The following is a 24,790-nucleotide window of genomic DNA, read 5'->3' as shown; positions in this document are numbered from 1 at the left end:
GATGGCATGTGAACTGTTTTCATTGATCTTTTTTTTCAGAATATGTACAAGGCTGACTTGAAAGATCTGGGCAAGAAGGGATATGACCTGAGAATTGACGCTATTCCCATCAAAGCTGCCAAGGCTGCGAGGCAGGCAGCCAGTGATGTAAGTTCAACAGGTGGTTGGTCACATGTGGCCCATCAGCCTATCCCAATGTCCCCATACCCCGTGCATGACCACTGTCTCTGACTGGAAGCAAGTCTGGGTGATCACTCCTGAAAAGGGAAGTAAAGGACAAAGCTGTTCCCCAAATGAACCTGAGCTTTCTTGGGGGAGTGAGGTGGTTAGGGTGGTTGTATCCTTTTCTGGTCAGTTCTTTTCTTTAATCAACCAATCAGTTAATTAATTTTGACAGGACAGAGATAACTTGAGAGAAGTGGAGGAGACAGAGAGACATCTGCAGTACTGCTTTTTCTTTTGTGACACTTTCCCCTTGCAGATGGGGAACCATGGGCTTGAACATGGTAATGTGTGTGGTCAGTTCTAATCAAGCCTTTTAATTTAAAATTTGAAACGCACACTACCCATCTCTGATGGGAATGACGACCATTGCTTGTCATTTAAATCGTAATAGCCTCTTGATGATAAGTCTCATCTCAAAGTCTGCATGATTGCCTTCCCCTCACTGTCCCATTAGACATCATTGTTTCTACGGGCTGACTCTAGTAGTCATTATAGTTACTCATTAGACTCCACTACAGATAAGGATCTACTTTAAAAATTTTTTATTGTCTTTATTTATTACTTAGATAGAGATAGCCAGAAATCAAGAAAGAAGGGGGTAATAGAGAGGGAAAGAGAGAGACACCTGCAACAATACTTCACCACTCGCAAAGCTTTCCCCCTGCAGGTGGGGGGACCAGGGGCTTGAACCTGGGTCCTTGCACCTTGTAAAGTGTATACTCAGCCAGGTGTGTTACCACCTGGCCCCGCTAGGGATCTTTTTTTTTTTTTTTAAAGTATTTATTTATTCATGATAGAGAGAAGGGAAGAGAAAGAGAACCAGAGCATCATTCTAGCAATGTATTGCTGGCACTTGAACTGAGGACCTCAGCTTCATAGCTCAGTGATTTGTTCATTGTGCCACCTCCTGGGATGCTAGGGATTTTTTGTAATATACTTTATGTTATTGAGAAAGAGACAGAGACAAAGATAGACACAGGACACACAAGACCACCGCTCAGCATTGGAGAATGGCTTTGGGGACCTCTGGAGCCTCAGACATGAATTTCCTTGTAGTTGTTGCATTTCTATGTTGCTATCTCCCTAGCCCTCCAACTAAGAAAATTTGATTCCTCTCCTATTTTATTTCTCCCAGGTGGGAAGAAGGCAGCATGCTCTTTGAGATTTAAAAAAAAACTGAGTCAGACTTTCACTTGTTTTCTCCCATGATAGATTTGTTTGTTTTTCTGTTTGCCCTGGACTCCTGGTTTGCATATGGCGGGTCTGCTCTGACTTCCCTGGGCTCTTTTCTTGAGGGTTAACTTCTCTCTTTGCTCAGTATCTCCATCTTACGTGAAACCACAGTCCTTCCTTTTGATTCCCCTTCCTCATATTCCAACTTTGATCCCCCCTCCCCATATTCCAAGTGCAACTTTACTGATGTCTGAAATTGAGTTCACAGTCCACTGATGTCAATGTTTTACCATGGAAACACAGATGTCTGTGTCCTAAACACCCTGATCCTGAATGTCTCCCTGACTGCCTTTCCCGATCTTTTCCAAGGAACCTCATTTTCCTCTTGTTATTAATTAGAGTCACTTGGTTTTTTTTTTTAAATTTATTTTTGCTTCCTTTCCTTTATTTGTTAGCAAAGAGACAAACTGAAAAGGGAAGGGAGAGGTTGGGGGGGGGGGGAAGCCACCTTATAGCACTGCTTCACCACTCATGAAATTTCTCCCATGCAGCTGGGAACCTGGTGCTTGAAACCAGGTCCTTGCAGAAGGTAACGTGAGATCTACTGGGTGTGCCACTACGTGGCTTCTCCTAACTTGTTTAAAAAGCATGCCCACCTTTGTCTCCAATAGGTTCAGTACAAAAAGGATTTTGAAAAAGCCAAAGGGAAGATGGTTGGCTTCCAAAGTCTCCAGGATGATCCCAAACTGGTTCACTATATGAATGTGGCCAAGCTACAGTCAGAACGGGAGTATAAAAAAGATTACGAGAAGACAAAAACCAAGTACAACACACCCCGTGATATGTTCAACGTTGTGGCAGCTAAGAAAGCACAGGATGTTATCAGCAATGTTAACTATAAACATTCTCTCCATCATTACACCTACCTGCCTGATGCCATGGACTTAGAGCTGTCTAAGAACAGGATGCAGATCCACAGTGACGTAAGTGACATTTACTCTACTGAGGCAACTCCCATCAAAGGAGCAAATACTCATAGCTGCATCCTGGGGCCCTCACTTCTTTGTTTATCTTCCCCTTTGCTGTAGAATGCCTACAAGGAAGACTACAACACTTGGATGAAAGGCATTGGCTGGATACCTATTGGAAGTCTTGATGTAGAAAAAGTCAAAAAGGCAGGTGATGCCTTGAATGAAAAGAAGTACAGACAACATCCTGATACCCTCAAATTTACGAGCATTGTGGACTCTCCAGTTATGGTGCAGGCAAAACAGAACACACAGCAAGTCAGCGATGTGAGTATAGTGGAGCGAGGAAGGGGGGAGGATGGCTGGAGACTTGAATAAATAGCAGTTCATGGGAGGGGGAGATAGCATAATGGTTATACAAGCAGACTCTTATGCCTGAGGCTCCAGAGTCCCAGGTTCAATCCTCACCAACATAAGTCAGAGCTGAGCAGTGCCCTGGTTAAAAAGAAAGAAAGAAAGAAAGAAAGAAAGAAAGAAAGAAAGAAAGAAAGAAGAGAAAAGAGGAGAAAAGAAGAGAAAAGAAAGGAAAAATAGCAGACCAGATTTTCTGTATTTCTAAGCCAATATCTTTTCCTTTAAATGTCATTATTGACTTTATTTAATTAAAATAGCAGTGCTGGTTACTTTCTGTTTGAAAGCTAATGTTTTGCTTTCTTCTATCCTGCTTTCTATTGTCTTTTTAAACACTTCTCTCCTTTTCAACTACCTTTGAAATACTGTTGTTGGGTAGATTTGTGAAGATGGTCAAAAGTTCTACTTTAGCACTAAACACATGCAAACAACATTTAAAACTTAAATCTCAGACACTTTTTAGTGTCAAATTTATCATGTTTGACTCCACATTAAGTTTTACATATTTGCTTTTCAAATATGAATTATTAATACAGGATAATAATAAATATGGGAATACAGTTCTGCACCTCTGAATTTATCAATAATATAGATGTTTTTATTTGTCTTGGTAGAAGTTGCAGTGTTGTCTGTTTATGAGCTGGCTAGCATCAGCTCTAGAGGAAAATTCTGTGTTAAGAGTTAAAGGGACATCAGACGCATTCATTCATTCATTCATTCATTCATTCATTCATTCATAGAGTGAAAAACTCCTTTGAGCTGCAGTTGCTGCATTTTCTCTGTAACAGACTTTGTTTGTGTGACTGTGTGTTGCAGATCTTATACAAAGCCAAGGGAGAAGACATGAAGCATAAATACACAATGAGTCCCGACCTTCCGCAGTTCCTCCAGGCCAAGTGCAACGCTTACAACATAAGTGATGTGAGTAGGCTCTTCAATGAGGTGTGAAACCTAGACTCAGTGATAAATAATAGGGAGTCTGAGCAGGAGAAGGCCTTGGTAGTTATGTAAGTTCATTTCTCCCGCTGCCCCTGCCGTGGTAATGCTCTCTCTTGAGTTCATCTTTTCATGAGTAGCCAATTGTAAAGCAAATAATTTTCTCCTCTGCAGGGTGACCAATACCTGTGCCTCTAAAAATCTCTGCACTGTTGACCTAGTTATTTATTTATTTATTTATTTATTTATTTATTCCCTTTTGTTGCCCTTGTGTTTTTATTGTTGTAGTTATTATTGTTGTTGATGTCGTCGATGTTGGATAGGACAGAGAGAAATGGAGAGAGGAGGGAGAGACAGAGAGGGGGAGAGAAAGATAGACACCTGCAGACCTGCTTCACCGCCTGTGAAGCGACTCCCCTGCAGGTGGGGAGCCGGGGGTTCGAACCCGTCATCCTTACGCCCGTCCTTGTGCTTTGCGTCATGTGCGCTTAACCTGCTGCGCTACCGCCAACTCCCTTTTTTTTTAATGTAAAGAAAGCTTTTATGCTCTAGGAAAATACAAATAAGTGGACCCACTTTGTCACCCCAGTATTCCTCTTCAGTATATGCCAGCTGAATAGTGAGCATGGAATCCCTGGGTTTCATGCTACAAAGACTGTAGCGTAGGTGACTTCCTCAAGCTTTACCTGCCGTAGGAAATGCCTTTAGCTACATGTTGGAAGCAACCAAAACACTGGCAGCCACGGAGAGCTCATGTTAGCTGATGGATCCACAGTATGCTGACCCCCTTTGCTCTGTTTCCACCCCAGGTCTGTTACAAACGGGACTGGCATGACCTGATCGCCAAAGGCAATAACGTGCTGGGTGACGCCATCCCCATCACCGCAGCCAAAGCATCAAGAAACATCGCCAGTGATGTGAGTGAAAAAAATTTTTTTCATTCTCTCATATTAATTAAATAGTGATTTATATGACTACAAATTAATAGGAGTGCACATAAACACCATTCCCACCACCCAAAGACTGTGTCCCATCCCACCCGCCCCATGAAGCCGAACAGTCACCCTCACCCTCAACCCAGGGTTTTTACTTTGGTGCCCTACTCCAAATTCAGTCAAATTCAGTCAGATTTCAGTGAGTGAAAATTTTAAATGAATTCCTGGTGACTGACTTTTTTTAAAAAAAAGTAATCCAATATGAACCTATTTTAAATGACACTATGTCAAAAACAATATGCTGAGTGAATGACATTCAAATTCTGTCCGAAATATTGCCTTGAAAACCTGTCACTTTCAAAACACATTTTCATGATTCTTTGCAGTGAACCCCACATGGTAAAGCTGTCACAAATCTGACAGCAGTCCCCCCTCCCATCTGAAGCCCAAATTACCTTGCCTGTCACATTTCCCTGACAACTTACATTTATTTCTAGTGGGAACGCTCTGACTGACACAAACATGTTACCTTCAGATGACTGCCTGCATTGTAATTGTATGGAACATGTTGAAAAGCTGTCCTGTAAAATGTACAGATTTTATAAATCAAATGGGGGAAGAGCCCACCTCTCTAGACTGTCACTTTGATTTATGTAAATGATAACACACTTCATTTGTAAAAGAAGTGGTGTCCACTTTGTGTCTCTCTCTGATCGACAAGCCACTTTTTAAAAAATATACACATATCCTCAAGATTTTACTGTCCACACACTATTTCAGGAATATAATCTGGGTTTGAGAAAAGAGAACTACATATGTGCACAGACTTCATGAAACACAGGGGTTATATGAATTTTACTGCTGTCCTTGTAGGGATGGTGCTGAAAAATGTGTCCCTCAAACGCTATAAATGCATTTCTCCTTTAAGAAGACGGTGAAAGGAGGTGGCACAGTGGATAAAGCACTGGACTCTCAAGCATGAGGTCCTGAGTTTAGTCCCTGGCAGCACATGTACCAGAGTGATGTCTGGTTCTTTCTCTCTCTCTCTCTCTCCTTCTATCTTTCTCTTGAATAAATAAATACATGATCTTAAAGATAGCACAGAGGCTTGTGCAACAGATCTTCATGGTTGAGATTCAGAAGTCTTAGGTGCAGTCCTCAGCACTCCCATAAGCTGAGCAGTGCTGTTGTCAAAAAAACTTTGAGGGGGTCAGTGGTAGTGCACATGGGGCGAAGCGCAAAGACCAGAGTAAGGATCCCGGTTCGAACCCCGGCTCCCCACCTGCAGGGGAATCACATCACAGGCAGTGAAGCAGGTCTGCAGGTGTCTGTCTTTCTCTCCCCCTCTCTGTCTCCCCCACCTCTCTCCATTTCTCTCTGTCCTATCCAACAACAACAACATCAATAACAACAACAATAATAATAACCACAACAATGATAAAACAAGGGCAACAAAAAAGGAAAAAAATAATAAAAAAACTTAGAAAATGTTTAAAATGAGAATTTTAAAAACAGGTGATGAAACTCTATAAGAAGTCTTATGTTTCTTTTTTCCACTTGTTTAATTCATTTTTAAAATTAAATTTTTAAAATATATTTATCTACTTTCCCTTTTGTTGCCCTTGTTGTTTTTTATTGTTGTTGTTAGATAGGACGGAGATAAATGGATAAAGGAGGGAGACAAGACAGAGAGGGAGAGAGAAAGACAGACACCTGCAGACCTGCTTCACCGCCTGTGAAGCGAGACTCCCCTGCAGGTGGGGAGCCGGGGGCTTGAACCAGGATCCTTATGCCGGTCCTTGCGCTTTGTGCCACGTGCGCTTAACCCGCTGCGCCACTGTCCGACTCCCTAATTAATTTTTTATTAGTTATTTAATAATAGTTTACAAGATCGTAAGATTACAGGAGTATAGATCCACACCTCACCACCACAATTCTTTTTTTTTCCCCGATTTTTTTTTCTTTATTGGGAGGTTAATGGTTTACTGTCAACAGTAACCTTTCTAATCACTGTTTCTAGAAAGCTTAAAAGTTACTTGATTATTCTGTGATTTGCTAAATCTTTGTTTATAAGTCAGTTCTAAAAAGACTGGAACATAATTTCTGTAGAATTTAGGTGAAGTAAGGTATCCTTTATAAGCAGAAAGGTCTTTTGTGTATGTGTGTTATGTATTCCCACCCCACCCTCCAAACACACACTGTGGCAAGTCCACAGGATTTCCTGCCATAATTATATCTGCCTTAATTCATTTACAGCTGCTTCGGTGGTGAGTTTGAGGAGTAGTTGTGAGAAATGGGTGGGTCAAGCCCAACTACCTGCCTGTGTATGTAGCATCCAAAGTGATATCACATAGAAAGAAGACAGGATCTGGTTTAAGCCTTTTATACCAACTTAGGACAGCAGTCAGTGAATTTTCTTACCTCCCACCACAGAATAGTCTGGGTGTAAGCTTACATGTTGAGTTATTAGATCTCCTTCTTCACCTATTGTGTAGATACAGGCCAACAGGAGAAGAAAATGAAATATTTTCTCAGTAACTTCTTTTTTTCTAAAAATATTTATTCCCTTTTGTTGCCCTTGTTGTTTTATTGCTGTAGTTATTATTGATGCCATTGTTGTTGGATAGAACAGAGAGAGATGGAGAGGGGAGGGGAAGACAGAGAGGGGGAGAGAAAGATAGACACCTGCAGACCTGCTTCATCGCTTGTGAAGCGACCCCCCTACAGGTGGGGATTCGGGGGCTCGAATTGGGATCCTTAAGCCGGTCCTTGCACTTTGCACCACCTGTGCTTATTCCGCTGCACTACCGCCCGACTCCCTCAGTAACTTCTAATACTTCTTGGTATAAAATAACATGTTATATTAGGAAAAGTCATATCCTTGGAAAACCAAGAGCTACTTACTGACCTAGACGTGTGTTTTGCTTATCCTGTGTAAAAAGTTCAGATGACTTTATATAAAGTTCTACATACAGATTATCGGTAGGATTCGTAGACAAAGTGATTCTTAATCAACCATGATACCCATTTGTAAGCCAGAAAAGTTGGAAGTTAATACTTTCTCATTGAACTGTCTATGGTGGGAGGTGGGACATGTTTCTTGTACATTCTTTGATAAAGTCACACTGTTCTGAGTGACTTTGTGTGTGAAAACAATGGCTGTAAATTCTGCCCCTGCAGTATAAATACAAAGAAGCTTATGAGAAGGCAAAAGGAAAGCACGTGGGTTTTAGAAGCCTGCAGGATGATCCTAAATTAGTCCACTATATGAACGTCGCCAAGCTGCAGTCTGATCGTGAGTACAAGAAGAACTATGAGAACACCAAAACCAGCTATCACACACCTGGGGACATGGTCAGCATCACAGCTGCGAAAATGGCCCAGGATGTGGTCACCAACATCAACTACAAGCAGCCAATCCATCACTACACCTACCTGCCTGACGCCTTGAGTCTTGAGCACACGAGGAATGCAAACCAGATTCAGAGTGACGTAAGTGTGGATAACACAACAGGGAGATTGGTACTTCAGGGACCATCATTTCTTTCTGTGTTACTAGACTTTACAATAGATGCTTTTCTGAATGCGCAGTGAAGAAAAACAGTCATTCCTGAAAGACTAGCAAGGGCCTGGTAGACAAGTCATATTCTTGCTGGTTTTCTATGTTTATGCCATGATCATTGACTTTGTCTCTGGCAGTATATGGATGGAAGTTAGAAGTCCTATTCCACCAAGGAAATCAGTTACTTTGACTCTAACCAAGAGGAGAGGTTTGCTCCTTGGAGGGCCTCCCTTCATGGTGAAAAGTATAATAGGAAGTAGCAGTAGCCTCTCTACTTTCTAAATTTAGGACCGTCCTTACTTTCATTTTTTTAAATTCAAGGTCACACACTCATCCATGTGAATCTATGTAGTGAGTCATCCAAACTGAGCCAGGATTTGCAGTTGAAGAGTGATTCATGGAGAGCTGCATGGGGAGGGTGTTTATTATTCAAGACATTTCCTTCTGCGGGAGCCAGATTTCTATAAGAATCATCCTCTGCAAAGGATAGAAATTGTGTTCGCTTATGGTTACTCAGTAAAAATGTGCTTTCCCTGCTGAGGTCAGGAATAGCCTGGGTGTACAGGGTGGGTGAAATTCAAAGTTGGGACATTTTCAATCAAATATAACAAAAGGAATATCTAATTTATTGTCCAAAGAGATACATTTTTTTTTAAAGCAGCACCCATGGAGATATGTGACCTAGATTCCCTCTGTGTTGTATAATGCACTCTTAACAACAGAACTGCCTTTTCTTATTACCAAATTCTAGGTAATAAGCTCTGTGGCAGACACAGCCCCAGACTCTTGTTACAGACACAGTCTTGCTGACAGGGCTGCTATTTATTTCTCCTCGTTAGAATCGCAGATTTCAGAAACATTGCTGAAGCATTTTCTAGGCCATCTTCTCACATGAGATCACTCTGTTACAGAATGCATACAAAGACGAATACAACAACTTCTTAAAGGGCATTGGCTGGATCCCCATCGGTTCTCTGGAAGTTGAGAAGGTCAAGAAGGCAGGCGAGGCATTAAATGAGAGGAAGTATCGACAGCACCCAGATACCATCAAGTTCACGAGCGTGCCTGATTCCATGGGCATGGTTTTAGCTCAGCAGAACACGAAGCAGCTAAGTGATGTGAGTGCTTTCTTTCCCGAGTTTTGTTTGTAACTAACTCCCATGGCTGAGCCATGCCCCCATTTTTCTTAATTCACGTTGTGAGGGTATTTATGAGTTAGCAAAGCAGCTACTTTGCAGACACAGAGCTCTGAACCATATTGTTCTGGTTGGACTCTTCCCCTTTCTTCAAGTTAGGATGCTGGGCTAGCGTGAGGGTGTTTCTTCCCAGGCACATGCTCTCTGGGTTGGAGAGAACTCAACCAGAGCCAAGCTGGGCTGCTGCTTACTCAACGACGCAGGAGAGAGACCAGGAACTTGTGGTGGAGTGGGAACGAAATGTGTCTTTATTGATCAGAGACAACACTTTTATATATTTTGAACTGGAAGTGGCAAGTCAGAAAAGGAAACGGCTAGGAAAGGGGGTGGAGAAAAGGAAAGAGTGGGAAGGTAGAAAGCTTCCATAACAACTGTTGCAAAGGTTTTAACTGGTGGGATTAATTAATACCCTGCAGGCAGGGCGGGTCTCAGGCAAAACAATGATTATGTAAATAGACCATAGTATCAGCAATGGAGGATGGAGCAGGGGGACTGCCTGACAGGGAGATGAATGTTACCTTTTCGGTGCATCATTGCTGTCCACTCTTGTTTCTTTCTTACAGTCATTCATTACATTTATGCAGTCTGGTTAACTCCATTAGTTCATGTGCTTTTAAGCCTGTCTCTTCTCCTGGACTATAATCCAAGAGGTCACGTCTGTCCTTTTCACCACCCTGCCTGGCCCACAGTGCTGCCCATTAGTATTGGTGGATGGGCAAATCAATATGTTGACTAACACCCCTCTGTGTGATACTGCAGGCATTTGTTTGCCTTGTGTGTGGAAAAAGCCAACTAGATTGTCTTCCTTTTGAAAGGAGTGTGTGCTTAATGAAAGGTACCTTACAACAGTGAACTACATTTGCATGCTGTCTTCTGTTTCCAGTTGAACTACAAGGTGGAGGGTGAGAAAATGAAACACAAGTACACGATGGACCCTGAATTGCCTCAGTTTATTCAAGCCAAGGTCAATGCCCTCAACATGAGTGATGTGAGTACTTCATCTGGTGCCAATACCTCATTGCTTATGTAGGCCTTTATAATTCCACATAAATTTTGCACCTACATAATTTTAGAGGGGATTTAACACACTGAGTGTGGACCCTTCAAGTTTTAAGATCCTATTGTTCCCATAGGACATAAGATTGGAAACTACCTAGTACTTTATTTAATGCTTATTTCCCCAGTCCTTGGAAATTATGTGGTTATTTAATTGATGATGACATTTAAATTCACTATTATTATTTCCTTTTGTCTTTTGGTAAGCTAGTAAATTCTAATTAGAAAATAACCCAACCTGGGCTGGGAAGATAGCATAATGGTTATGCAAAGAACTTATTTGCCTGAGGCTCTGAAGCTCCAGGTTCAAACCCTAGCCTCACTGTAAATCAGAGCTGGGTGGTCTCTCCTCCTCCCTCTATGTCTCATTGAAATAAATAAAATATTTAGAAATGAGAACAACAGTCTTAAAAATAAACAACCAAATCTGAATAAAAATTATTCATTTCTTTAAAAAAAATCCTGTAGTTTTAACTTGTCTTTTGTCTTTACTAGGCATTTATATGTTATATCTATACTCTTGGCTATTAGAAACTTTTTTTCTGTTTTTATACATAATATTGGATATTAAAATTAATTAAAGGTGTGTGCTACTACTTCTGGTTTTAAATTTTGGTACTGTAAGTATGAAATGCTTCATTACAAAAAATATTTTTAAAAGTATTGTATATCTGCTACAGAAAATTTTCTGCTCTTGAAAAACAGAAAACTGAGATAAGTTGAAATCTTCTGTTATTCTATATTCAAAGCACTGTATTTGTATTGCTTTGCTATCAGAGGATGTCATATTATGTTCATAGTTTGCTGGAGATTATTTTAAAATTATCAGATGCAGCCTTGGAAGTAATGTGGCAGAAGAATGCAGAACTTGAAATTATTAGTTTAGCCTGTGATATAACACACATGCCAGACCAATGCTCTGGTTACCTCTCTTATTAATAAATAAATAAAAGCTCATACCCCTGTAATTTTATAATCTTGTAAAATACTATTAAACCACTACTACTAATAATAATAATAATTTGGTAGATACACAAAAGATAAATGATTCTAATTCCACAAATTTTTTAAAAGAAAGGATTACATTTTGATATATTACTAGTAAGATTTTGCCATCCTGTTTTGTTTCTCGTTCAATTATGCCAAATAATAAAATAACCTTCCCTCCTCTTTTATTTTCAGGCTCATTATAAAGCAGACTGGAAGAAAACCATTGCTAAGGGGTATGATTTGAGATCAGATGCCATTCCAATTGTTGCTGCAAAGAGCTCAAGAAATATTGCTAGCGATGTAAGTCTGAATAGAAAATAGTAAACTCTCTCTGTTTTTAAGAAAGTGTATGACTTTATATAAATTATATATTTAAAAGCAAGAAGAGAAATTATAATATAAAATATCCCCAATGTTTGAACAGCCAACATTTTTTTTTTACTATTTATTTACTTAAAAATTCAATGTAGTTGTTACAAAGGGAAAATTGCTTCTTTACATTGTGAAATATTTGTCATTCTCATTAGTAGCACTGTTAGGAACTTGAAAACTGCTTTTATTTGGGTTTTTTTGAGGAAAACTCATGCCATATGAATTTTGACTAAATTAAAAAAAAACTGTGTTTCTAAAGAATATGCTATATATAAAATGAAATTTACAAAAAGAAAAAGTCTGGGGAAATATGGAAAACCAGGAAAAATATAGTTTTAATTAGTTTTTACAAAGAAAGCTATATTTTCTAGGTAAATTAGTAGAATACCTAGAGTAAAAAAAAAATCATTCATTTGACATCATATATACTCATTTGTAAAAAGGATCTGCATAAATTAATTCACAATTATGCAAATACTTTGTAAGCTAATGCAACTTGATTATGGAAAGAAGATTTTAAAAGAAGACACCAGATGGGGGAGATAGCATAATGGTTATGCAAAGAATCTCTCTTGTTTGAGAATCCCAAGTCCAAGGTTCAACCCCCCACAGTCACCATAAACTAGAGATGTGGAGCACTCTGGTGGAAAAAAACAAAACAAAAGAAAAGATAAAAGAAAATATATTAAGAAAGAAGAAAGAAAAGAAAAGGGAAGGGAAAAGAAAAGAGAGAGAAAAGAAAGCACCACGGCCAAGTAGTGCTGCACTTAGTTGAGTGCACATAGTATGGAGGACAAGGACCTGAGTTCAAGCACCTGGACCCGACATTATCACAGGAGGAAACTTCCCTAGTGCTTAAATAGTCCTGCAACTCTATCTGTCTGTCTGTCTGTTTGTCTCCTCCTTCTGTCAGCTTCTGTCTTTATCCAAAAACAAAACAAACACCAAATTCTTAATAAACATTACAGGAGCATTTGTACACATTCATATAAGCTCCCATTTGTACATATTCAAAGAAGCTATTGTGAACAATTTAGATAGAAGTTACAAGTGTTCCCACTCTTCAAATTCATCAGGGCCACACGTAAGATCATCCGTTAGAACCGTTTCACAAAGTCTTTACATAAAATACTAAAAAAACAGGCATTACCTGGATTCAGAATTATTTTTTGCTTTTTTTTTTTCTACAGAATTGGCACTTTAGTATTTGCAACAAACTACCCTACCAAACTTCTGTCTGCTTTTCTTTGTTCATATAGTTCAAATATAAGGAGGCCTATGAGAAAGCCAAAGGCAAGCAAATTGGATTTCTCAGTCTTCAGGATGACCCTAAACTGGTTCACTACATGAATGTAGCCAAAATGCAGTCTGATCGTGAGTACAAGAAGGGCTATGAAGCCAGCAAGACGAGGTATCACACCCCCTTGGACATGTTCAGTGTGACAGCAGCAAAGAGATCCCAGGAGGTGGCTACCAACACCAACTACAAGCAGCCTTACCACCACTACACTCTCCTGCCTGATGCCTTGAACGTGGAGCACTCCAGGAACGCCATGCAGATTCAGAGTGATGTACGTGGCTGCAGTAGACTGTGGGCAGGAAATCACTTTTCTGTTGCTCTCAGGTGGGAGGGAAGAACCTGAGCAAAGCAATTTCAGTTACGCTCTTCCAAACCTTGCTGGAGCTCAGTGAGTTAAGAATCCCCTCCAGAAAGTGGAGTTTAGGATTTCACTCACTTGAACTGTAATATTGTATCTCTGTTCACAGGGTTAAAATATCTATCCATCTGTCTATCCATCCATCCATCCATCCATCCATCCATCCATCCATCCATCCATCCATGCATCCATCCAACCATCCAACCTTCCGTCCGTCCGTCCATCTGTCCATCCATCCATCCATCCATCCATCCATCCATCCATCCATCCATCCATCCATCCATCCATCCATCCATCCATCCATCCTTCCATCCAACCATCCATCCATCCATCCATCCATCCATCCATCCATCCATCCTTCCATCCAACCACCATCCATCCAACCATCCAACCATCCATCCTTCCTTCCTTCCATCCTTCCTTCCTTCCTTCCTTCCTTCCTTCCTTCCTTCCTTCCTTCCTTCCTTCCTTCCTTCCTCCCTTCCATCCATCCATGCATCCAACCATCCATCCATCCACCCATCCATCCATCCATCTAGCTATATTTATCTATCATCTTTGGGTGTTAGATTCAATCTGTAATGTATTCTGTGAAAACTAAAAGGTCTATATCCCTTCCCAAACAAAATTCTCTTAACTTTTACCCCCAATAAAGTTAATATTTTCATGTTTAAAAAGTTTATGGGTGACACAGTGGATAAACTATTAGACTTGCAGGCATGAGGTCCTAAGTTCAGTCCCCAGCATCACACATACCAGAGTGATGCTCTGATTACCCCCTCTATTTTATTTATTTATTTATTTATTTATTTATTTATTTATTTATTCATTCATTCATTCATTCATTTATTTTATTGCTACCAGGGTTTTATTACTGCTGCTCAGTGCTGGCAGTGCAAATCCACTGTTCTTGGAGGCCATTTTTTCCTTTTTTTTTTTTCCTTTCTATTTCTTATTTAACAGGACAGGTAGCAATTGAGAAGGGTGGGAAGATAGAGGGGAAGAGAGAGAGGGAGAGAGAGATACCTGCAGACCTGCCTCACTGCTTGAGAAGCACACCCCCCCCCACCCCGCAGGTGGGGTTCGAACCCAGGTCCTTATGCTTGGTGACATGTGTGCTTAACCAGGTGTGCCACTGCCCAGCCCCTCCCTGTCTCTTTTAAAAATATATACTGGGCATCTTTAGAGATAGCACAGCGGGTAGGACACTTACCTAATTACATGTGAAACCCATGTTTGAGCTCCCAATTACCTCATAGGAACTCTATGGCTCCAGGGCAAGTCTTGTAGCTGTGGTATTCCTTTCTCTGTTTCTGTCTCTCTCCATCTAAAGTTGTCCTGAATCAGTAAAATTGCATATGCATGAAGTCCTGGCAGTGCCAAAAGTTTTGAATGTTTACATTTTTATTAGAAAGAGAGACGGTGTGGGGAAGGGAAGCAGTGCTCATCGGGGATGCTGAAGCTGAAACTTCAGGCACACCAGCCCTGTGCTCTACTGCTGACATAGCTCTCTAGCCCAAGAAAGTATCTTTTTTCTTTCCTTTTTAAAAAAATATTTATTTATTTATTTATTTCCTTTTTGTTGTCCTTTTTGTTTTTATTGTTGTTGTAGTTATTGTTGTTGTTGATGTTGTCCTTGTTGGATAGGACAGAGAGAAATGGAGAGAGGAGGGGAAGACAGAGAGGGGGAGAGAAAGACAGACACCTGCAGACCTGCTTCACCGCCTGTGAAGTGACTCCCCTGCAGGTGGGGAGCTGGGGGCTTGAACTGGGATCCTTGGGCCGGTCCTTGCGCTTTGCACCATGCGTGCTTAACCCGCTGCGCTGCCACCTGACTCCCCCAAGAAAGTTTTTAACAGAAAGTATTGGTTCAGAGTCTCCTCTTCAGAAACATCATTTCTTATTTATTTTTCTGAAAGATGCTAGAGAATGAGAAGTAGATTTCTACCCCACCCCTTCCTCCCTTCTTTTATTTTTTCCTTTTTTATTTTCTCTTTCTTTCTTTCTTTCTTTCTTTCTTCCTTTCTTTTTTTTTTTTTTTTTTTTGTGTGTGTCTCCAGGGTTATTGCTAGGACTCAATGCCAGCACTGAAAATCCACTGCTCCTGGAGGCTATTTTCCCCCCATTTTTGTTGCCCTTGTTGCTTTTGTTGTCATTACTATTCTCGTTGTTAGTAATGCCATCGTTGTTGGATAGAACAGAGAGAAATGAAGAGAGGAAGGGAAGACAGAGAGAAAGACAGACACCTGCAGACCTGCTTCACCGCCTGTGAAGCGATTCCCCTGCAGGTGGGGAGCCAGGGGCCTGAAACAGGATCCTTACGCCGGTCCCCATGCCTTACACCATCTGCGCCCAACCCGCTGCATTACCACCCGACTCCCTATTTTTTTTCCTTTTTGATGATGAGAAAATCATGTAGACAAAGGAAACCAAGCCCTGCCTGGTTCTTTCTGAAACAATGCTTTCCTTTTCTGTCGTGAAGAACCTGTACAAGTCAGACTTCACCAGCTGGATGAAAGGAATTGGCTGGGTCCCAATAGACTCACTGGAGGTGGAGAAGGCAAAGAAAGCAGGAGACATTCTCAGTGAGAGGAAGTATCGCCAACATCCCGAGAAGCTGAAGTTTACCTACTCCATGGACACCATGGAACAAGTCCTTAACAAGAGTAACAAACTGACCATGGACAAGGTAAACCCTCACTACTGGCCTAACTCCACACAGGTTGATTGAGGTTAGGTGCCATGACTCCACACAGATTGACTGAGGTGAGGTGCCATAACTCCACACAGGTTGACTGAGGTGAGGTGCCATCACTCCACACAGGTTGACTGAGGTGAGGTGCCATCACTCCACACAGGTTGACTGAAGTGAGGTGTCATAACTCCACACAGGTTGACTGAGGTGAGGTGCCATAACTCCACACAGGTTGACTGAGGTGAGGTGCCATAACTCCACACAGGTTGACTGAGGTGAGGTGCCATCACTCCACACAGGTTGACTGAGGTGAGGTGCCTAACTCCACACAGGTTGACTGAGGTGAGGTGCCATCACTCCACACAGGTTGACTGAGGTGAGGTGCCATCACTCCACACAGGTTGACTGAGGTGAGGTGCCTAACTCCACACAGGTTGACTGAGGTGCGGTGCCTAACTCCACACAGGTTGACTGAGGTGAGGTGCCTAACTCCACACAGGTTGACTGAGGTGAGGTGCCTAACTCCACACAGGTTGACTGAGGTGAGGTGCCATAACTCCACACAGGTTGACTGAGGTGAGGTGCCATCATTCCACACAGGTTGACTGAGGTGAGGTGCCATCACTCCACACAGGTTGACTGAGGTGAGGTGCCATCACTCCACACAGGTTGACTGAGGTGAGGTGCCATAACTCCACACAGGTTGACTGAGGTGAGGTGCCATAACTCCACACAGGTTGACTGAGGTGAGGTGCCATAACTCCACACAGGTTGACTGAGGTGAGGTGCCATAACTCCACACAGGTTGACTGAGGTGAGGTGCCATAACTCCACACAGGTTGACTGAGGTGAGGTGCCATCACTCCACACAGGTTGACTGAGGTGAGGTGCCATCACTCCACACAGGTTGACTGAGGTGAGGTGCCATCACTCCACACAGGTTGACTGAGGTGAGGTGCCATCACTCCACACAGGTTGACTGAGGTGAGGTGCCATCACTCCACACAGGTTGACTGAGGTGAGGTGCCATCACTCCACACAGGTTGACTGAGGTGAGGTGCCATCACTCCACACAGGTTGACTGAGGTGAGGTGCCATCACTCCACACAGGTTGACTGAGGTGAGGTGCCATCACTCCACACAGGTTGACTGAGGTGAGGTGCCATCACTCCACACAGGTTGACTGAGGTGAGGTGCCATCACTCCACACAGGTTGACTGAGGTGAGGTGCCATCACTCCACACAGGTTGACTGAGGTGAGGTGCCATCACTCCACACAGGTTGACTGAGGTGAGGTGCCATCACTCCACACAGGTTGACTGAGGTGAGGTGCCATCACTCCACACAGGTTGACTGAGGTGAGGTGCCATCACTCCACACAGGTTGACTGAGGTGAGGTGCCATCACTCCACACAGGTTGACTGAGGTGAGGTGCCATCACTCCACACAGGTTGACTGAGGTGAGGTGCCATCACTCCACACAGGTTGACTGAGGTGAGGTGCCATCACTCCACACAGGTTGACTGAGGTGAGGTGCCATCACTCCACACAGGTTGACTGAGGTGAGGTGCCATCACTCCACACAGGTTGACTGAGGTGAGGTGCCATCACTCCACACAGGTTGACTGAGGTGAGGTGCCATCACTCCACACAGGTTGACTGAGGTGAGGTGCCATCACTCCACACAGGTTGACTGAGGTGAGGTGCCATCACTCCACACAGGTTGACTGAGGTGAGGTGCCATCACTCCACACAGGTTGACTGAGGTGAGGTGCCATCACTCCACACAGGTTGACTGAGGTGAGGTGCCATCACTCCACACAGGTTGACTGAGGTGAGGTGCCATCACTCCACACAGGTTGACTGAGGTGAGGTGCCATCACTCCACACAGGTTGACTGAGGTGAGGTGCCATCACTCCACACAGGTTGACTGAGGTGAGGTGCCATCACTCCACACAGGTTGACTGAGGTGAGGTGCCATCACTCCACACAGGTTGACTGAGGTGAGGTGCCTAACTCCACACAGGTTGACTGAGGTGAGGTGCCTAACTCCACACAGGTTGACTGAGGTGAGGTGCCTAACTCCACACAGGTTGACTGAGGTGAGGTGCCATCACTCCACACAGGTTGACTGAGGTGAGGTGCCATCACTCCACACAGGTTGACTGAGGTGAGGTGCCATTTGCTCTTCCAGTGAAGAGGTCTCCTTGGTTTCACGAATGTTATTCCCCTTTTGGGTTCATCATTCCCTCTTCTTGCCGTGTCACCCGATTTCTGAGAGCAGGTCGAATCTCTTCTCTCTCGGAGCTGGGGAGTCTGTGCTTGAGAGCACTCTCACGAGTATGTTCTCCTGTGAAACCATGTGCCTCCCTTCCTTCTGATAGAGACTCTACACTGAGAAATGGAACAAAGACAAGACCACCATTCACGTCATGCCTGATACTCCAGACATTTTACTGTCCAGAATGAACCAGATCACCATGAGTGATGTAAGTACCTGTACAGCAACGCAAATGAAAGTGAGCGAGGAGGTTGAGTGGAACTCACAAGTGTGGAATGCCTGCCTTCTACGTGTCAGTCACTTTTGACACTGGGCTGCCAATTCCCATTCCAATACAGAGAATAAGACTCTTCCATTTCCCCATTTCATCATTTAGAAGCTGTACAAAGCTGGCTGGGAAGAAGAGAAGAAGAAAGGCTATGATCTGAGACCGGACGCCATCTCCATACAGGCTGCGAGAGCCTCCAGAGACATTGCCAGCGACGTGAGTACCAGCATTTTTAGGTTTAGCACATCAGAGCAAATAATGTTTTCAGTGTGAGAGGGACCATCATCTTGTGTAACACACAAGACACCTTTCTTCATGCAATCCAAGTTGCTTGCTCATTACTTAAGGTAAAAAGTAGCTGGGTCTTATATTCATATGCTACTCTAAGAGTATTCAACTAAAATTACTGGTAGAGTACCTACGTTTCTGTATCTTATCACTTCAAAACACTTTATTCACACACCTCTTTGATGACTCCTGAGGTGTTTTTTTTTTCCACCACCTGGAAAAATTTTGAAGCAAAAATTTACTGTACGCCCTGCCCTCCTTGAACCATATTTCTAAATGTCGATGAACTCTGAAGCCTTACACCTATTCTTTTTCCTTCACTATCTTCCTAAACACATTTGCTTTCTTTCCCCTCTCTAAATATCTTCAGTATTTTTTTCAGTTTATTAGTGGCTTACAGAATTAGAAATTTCAGGTTGTAGTTCCACACCTCACCTCTGCCAGAGTTCTGTGACCCCATCACCCACCAATATCCACCATAGTTCTCATGAAGTCTAAGAGCTTAGTTGGCCTATTTTTTCCCTGCCCCTTCCCTCCCCTCCCCTCTCCCCTCCCCTTCACATCCTTTCTCTTCCCTCTCCCTCCACCGACAGTGTTACTGCTGGGGCCTGGTGCCAGCACTGTGAATCTGTTGCTGCTTGTGGTCACACCTCCTTTCTATTTTATTGGGTTAGATGCAGAGAAATTGAGAGAGTAAGAGTAAGAGAGGGAGAGGAAGAGAAAAAGACACCTTCAGACCTGTTTCACAGCTTGTGAGCTCCACCCTTACCCTACCCCACAGGTGAGGAGCAGAGGCTCGAACCTGGGTCCTTGGGCATGGGAATATATATGCGTAACTAGGTGCACCACCACTCAGCCCCCTACTTATTTTTTCTCAGTTCATGGGCTTCAGTTGTCTGTATTCGCCATATGAGCAAAATCATCTGGTAGTTGTCTTTCGTTTCCTAGTGTACTTCACTAAGCATAATCACATCCATGTGTCCTGGAGGGAACAATCTCATCATTTTAAATTGCAGAAAGTCAGTACTCCATTAAATGCTTGTCCCACAGCTTCTATTATTCTTATTATCTTTACTTATTTATTGGATAGAAACAGCCAGAAATCAAGAGGGAAGGGGATGAGAGAGAGGGAGAGAGAGAGAGAGAGAGACCTGCAACACTGCTTCACCACTTGCAAAGCTTTCCCCCTGCAGAGGGGATCAGGGGTTCGAACCCAGGTCGTTGCACATAGTAACATGTGCGCTCAACCAGGTGCGCCACCACCCAGTCCCATCCCACAGTTTTTTTCTCCAGTGGGTATTTGAGCTACTTCCACTCATTGGCTCTTGTGAACAGTGCAGCTATGAACACAGGGGTGCATATGTCCCTTTAAGAGTTTTCATGTCCTTTGGCTATATGTCTAGGAGTGGTATTTCTTTTAATTAATTTATTTATTCCCTTTTGTTGCCCTTGTTGTTTTATTTTGTTATTGATGTCGTCATTGTTGGATAGGACAGAGAAATGGAGAGAGGAGGGGAAGACAGAGAGAGGGAGAGAAAAACAGACACCTGCAGACCTGCTTCACCACCTGTGAAGCGACTCCCCTGCAGGTGGGTAGCCGGGGGCTGGAACCAGGATCCTTACTCTGGTCCTTGTGCTTTGCGCCACCTGCACTTAACCCACTGTGCTACCGCCTGACTTGCAGCGGACCACCACAGCGGATGAGCAGCAGGAGAGTCAGGGGTCTCGGAAGGTGACCTCCCCGGTGGGTCAGGAGTCGCGCAAGGGAGAACAGAAAGCAACACACTCATATGGAGGGTGAATCTGGACTCATTTTAATAGTGAAACTGCATTAGCTTTTATACTTTTTAGGTTACATTTAGGTTACATAAACATCTAGCTCATAAGGAAGTAGCAATAAGCATCATAGTCTTGTGGCTTTGGCTGGCTACATGTTATTCCCCTTTTTACTGTAAAGAATGGTACAATAATATTGCCCTGTTCTCAGGGGAGGTCATACTTAGAATTGTTTTTGACTTTTGCTGAGGGCTCTTTCTATCATTAATCTTCTATGGGGGGTATACGGATCTTTGCCTAGTTGTGGGCCACTGCTCATGTAGTAAAGTTTAGCTATTAATCTTTCTTTGTTTCGATACGTCAACTTGCACCAGGGAGGCCTTAATCTCTGCATTCTTTCTTTGAGGGGCAGGTCATACATGACTTCTTTTGTCCGTCTATGTTGACCCACCTTTCCCACTTTCATAATGTAACTTTCAAATATGCCCCTGTGTAAGGGAGAGGGGGTGCTTCTGACTCTCCATTCCCACCAGGCACTGCCAAAGCACTATTAATCAATTGTGACAGTATAATTATTTGTAACAATAATGGGGGGAGGATGCATTGTCCCATTCTCGTCCTTCTTGCCCAGCTTCCTTGAAGTCTGAATGCAGGTCCAGAGGAGATGACATTGTCAGCATCCCTGGCGTTCTTGATGGGGTGCCGCACCGACTCCCAGGAGTGCTATTTCTGAATCATAACTTGCTTGCTTCTCTGTCCGCAGTATAAATACAAGCAAGCCTATGAACAAGCCAAAGGAAAGCACATTGGCTTCCGGAGCCTGGAGGATGACCCCAAGCTGGTGCACTTCATGCAAGTGGCCAAGATGCAGTCAGACCGGGAGTACAAGAAAGCGTACGAGAAGTCCAAGACCTCCTTCCACACCCCGGTGGACATGCTCAGTGTGGTGGCAGCCAAGAAGTCTCAGGAAGTGGCCACCAACACCAACTACAAGAATCTTATTCACAGCTACAACCTGCTTCCTGATGCCATGAGCTTCGAATTGGCCAAGAACATGATGCAGATTCAGAGTGATGTAAGTGACGGCCAGGACTTTGGAAGTACATTTGCTCCTCTATGTCGTGAGTGACCACAAGCAGTGACAAAACCCTGAGAGAAATCCGTATGGATTTTCCCTGTGGGGTGCTTTATTTTTCACCTTCGTTCCTCCTTCTCCTCCTTTCCCTCCTTCTCTTTCTGTTCTTTTTCCTCCTCCTCTTCTAAAATATGGGAACAGTTCTAGAAACTTAAGTTCATTTTCTGCTGTTAATGAAGTCAGCGTCGTTGGAGACTGGCTTCAGCAGTAGAAAACGAAAATTAATTTAAAAAAATATTTATTTATTTATTTTCCCTTTTGTTGCCCTTGTTTTATTGTTGTAGTTATTATTGTTGTTGTTGATGTCATTGTTGTTGGATAGGACAGAGATAAATGGAGAGAGAAGGGGAAGACAGAGAGGGGGAGAAAAAGACAGACACCTGCAGACCTGCTTCACTGCTTGTGAAGCGACTCCCCCGCAGGTGGGGAGCCGGGGTCTCGAACCAGGATCTTTATGCCGGTCCTTGTGCTTTGTGCCACCTGCGCTTAACCCACTGCACTACCGCCCAGCCCCCACGAAATTTAATTTAAGAGAGAATGTGTTGAAGGAAATAAGTCTAGCAAACAGATTCCGATGCAAAAAAAACCCAAAAAACCCAAAACCCAAACAAAAAACAAGCACATTCCTGATACAGGACTAAGAAGAAAGGCAGAAGGTGAGACTACTTGCTAGTGCCTGTGCCAGGCAGCTGTCACCCCACCCCTTCCACCTTTGCAACTGTCTGTTTTATTGATTAAAAAGTGAGAAGGTGTTGGTTGTGGGTGTGATGAGAGTGAGTGTGATAAAGGAAATAGGGAGTCAGGTTCAACTACAGAAGCTATTTGGTGGCCGGAGGAGTGAATTTACATTACGGTCTAATGGCAGACCACACCAAACCTGCTTCTCTGTTGGAGCCTAGGAGAGCTGACTTATGCTAACTTATGTCTTCATGGAAGCGCATCTGAGCCCAAATGGAAGCAGCCACTGCAGAGGATGATGTCAGAGCTGCAGGGAAACTGAAATGTGCACAGAGTACCAGTGTGGTTCCTGATGCAGCGAATGGAGTGGGAACATTGGTGGGTGGGCAAAGACATACAGTGAAGGAGATGTAGGGTCCCCATATGCCGTCTGAGAACCAGAGAGGAATCTGGAAAATTCTGTGAGAAAGTTAGGTCAGTATAATTACCTTTCTTAAGAGCTAGTTACATGGTAGGGTTACAATTCCTTTTATTTTATTTTATTTTTTGTATTATCTTGGTTTATTTGTTGGATAGAGATAGCCCGAAATCGAGAGAGAAGGGGGTGATAGAGAGGGAGAGAGACAAAGACATCTGCAACACTGCTTTATCACTTGCAAAGCTTTCCCCTTACAGGTGGGGGACTAAGGACTCGAAGCTGGGTCCTTGTGGACTATATAATATGTCTGCTCAACCAGGTGTGGCACCACCGGGAGCCAGGGTTAAAGTTTGTTCACACTTTTATTCTGTGAAGGATATTAGTGTCCATTTTTAATTTCTCGTGCAAGGAGATAGCGAAAAGATAAAGTTTAGAGATAAAAATAAAGTGTAGTAGTCAGGGAGATAGCATAGTGTGTGGAGTGCAGGACTTGCATGGGGTCAGTTTAGTGTGTGGAGTGCAGGACTTGCATGGGGTCAGTTTCTAGCACCGTGTATATTGGAGTAACAGTTGCTGTCCCCCACTCATTTATTAATTAAATGAAGAAACCACTCTATCTGAAAAGTTTAAAAGAATTTAAACTTTTTTCTTTTAATATTTGTTTATTTATTCCCTTTTGTTGCCCTTGTTGTTTTATTGTTGTAGTTATTATTGTTGTTATTGATGTCGTCGTTATTGGATAGGACAGAGAGAAATGGAGAGGAGGGAAGACAGTGAGGGGGAGAAAAAGACAGACACCTGCAGACCTGCTTCACCACCTGTGAAGCGACTCCCCTGCAGGTGGGGAGCCGGGGGCTCGAACCGGGATCCATATACCAGTCCTTGCACTTTGCACCACCTGTGCTTAACCCGTTGCACTAACAACCGACTCCCTGAAAAGTTAAAATTTAAAGTGTTGGTTGGAAACTGACATGGAACATGTGGACTGTAGACCTTGGTTCTTAGAAATTATGTTTTCTTATGATTCTTGAACTTCTCCTCTCTTGTAGAACCAGTACAAGGCTGACTATGCAGACTTCATGAAAGGCATTGGATGGCTTCCCCTGGGCTCCCTGGAGGCTGAGAAGAATAAGAAAGCCATGGAGATCATTAGTGAGAAGAAGTATCGCCAGCACCCAGACACTCTGAAGTACTCCACACTGATGGATTCGATGAACATGGTTTTGGCTCAGAATAATGCAAAAATTATGAATGAAGTAAGTCTCTTGATAATATAGTATTTCATATGCATCAGGGAGTGTACCTCAGACATTTCATCTACAGCACAGTCTTGGGATTTCATAGTTAACTGTTTACTTAAACAGAGATTAATCCTACTTAGTGACTTCTCAAGTCAAATCAGATCCCAACCTACATTTTACGCATAAGAAAACTAATGTGGGGGCTGAGTGGTGGCGCACCTGGTTGAGCGCACATATTACAGTGCGGAAGGTCCCAGGTTTGAGCCCCTGGTCCCCACCTTCAGGGGAAAAGCTTCATGAGTGGTGAAGCAGGGCTGCAGGTGTCTCTCTACCTCTCTCCCTCTCTACCTCCTCCTTCCATCTTGATTTCTGGCTGTCTCTACCCAATAAATAAGTAAAGATAATTTAAAAACATTTTAAAAAATAGAAAACTTATATGAACTTACTTATTTAAGGAAGCATTGGAAAATTAGTCCCGTTTGTCTATGGTGAGTCTGATTAGGAGCTCATGCCACAAACTCAGGAGA

At 43.0% G+C, this 24,790-nt stretch overlaps 1 protein-coding gene across 20 annotated transcripts in view; it reads left to right on the top strand.

Moving 5' to 3' along the window:
* Window positions 1–24,790, top strand: part of NEB (nebulin) — a 286,668-nt gene that overhangs the window by 73,092 nt on the left and 188,786 nt on the right. For all 20 annotated transcript variants that reach the window (XM_060178132.1, XM_060178128.1, XM_060178131.1 and 17 more), the window contains 15 exons: window positions 40–147; window positions 2,070–2,381; window positions 2,487–2,693; window positions 3,594–3,698; window positions 4,523–4,630; window positions 7,829–8,140; window positions 9,122–9,328; window positions 10,290–10,394; window positions 11,645–11,752; window positions 13,084–13,395; window positions 15,965–16,171; window positions 18,563–18,667; window positions 18,836–18,943; window positions 21,555–21,866; window positions 24,072–24,278. In XM_060178132.1, the coding sequence (XP_060034115.1) occupies window positions 40–147; window positions 2,070–2,381; window positions 2,487–2,693; window positions 3,594–3,698; window positions 4,523–4,630; window positions 7,829–8,140; window positions 9,122–9,328; window positions 10,290–10,394; window positions 11,645–11,752; window positions 13,084–13,395; window positions 15,965–16,171; window positions 18,563–18,667; window positions 18,836–18,943; window positions 21,555–21,866; window positions 24,072–24,278 (2,823 nt within the window). The remainder of the gene's footprint in view (window positions 1–39; window positions 148–2,069; window positions 2,382–2,486; window positions 2,694–3,593; window positions 3,699–4,522; window positions 4,631–7,828; window positions 8,141–9,121; window positions 9,329–10,289; window positions 10,395–11,644; window positions 11,753–13,083; window positions 13,396–15,964; window positions 16,172–18,562; window positions 18,668–18,835; window positions 18,944–21,554; window positions 21,867–24,071; window positions 24,279–24,790) is intronic.

The sequence above is a fragment of the Erinaceus europaeus genome, chromosome 18 (assembly GCF_950295315.1).
Source record: "Erinaceus europaeus chromosome 18, mEriEur2.1, whole genome shotgun sequence".
NCBI classification, from domain to species: domain Eukaryota; kingdom Metazoa; phylum Chordata; class Mammalia; order Eulipotyphla; family Erinaceidae; genus Erinaceus; species Erinaceus europaeus.
This window is presented reverse-complemented; position numbering and strand designations above follow the sequence as displayed.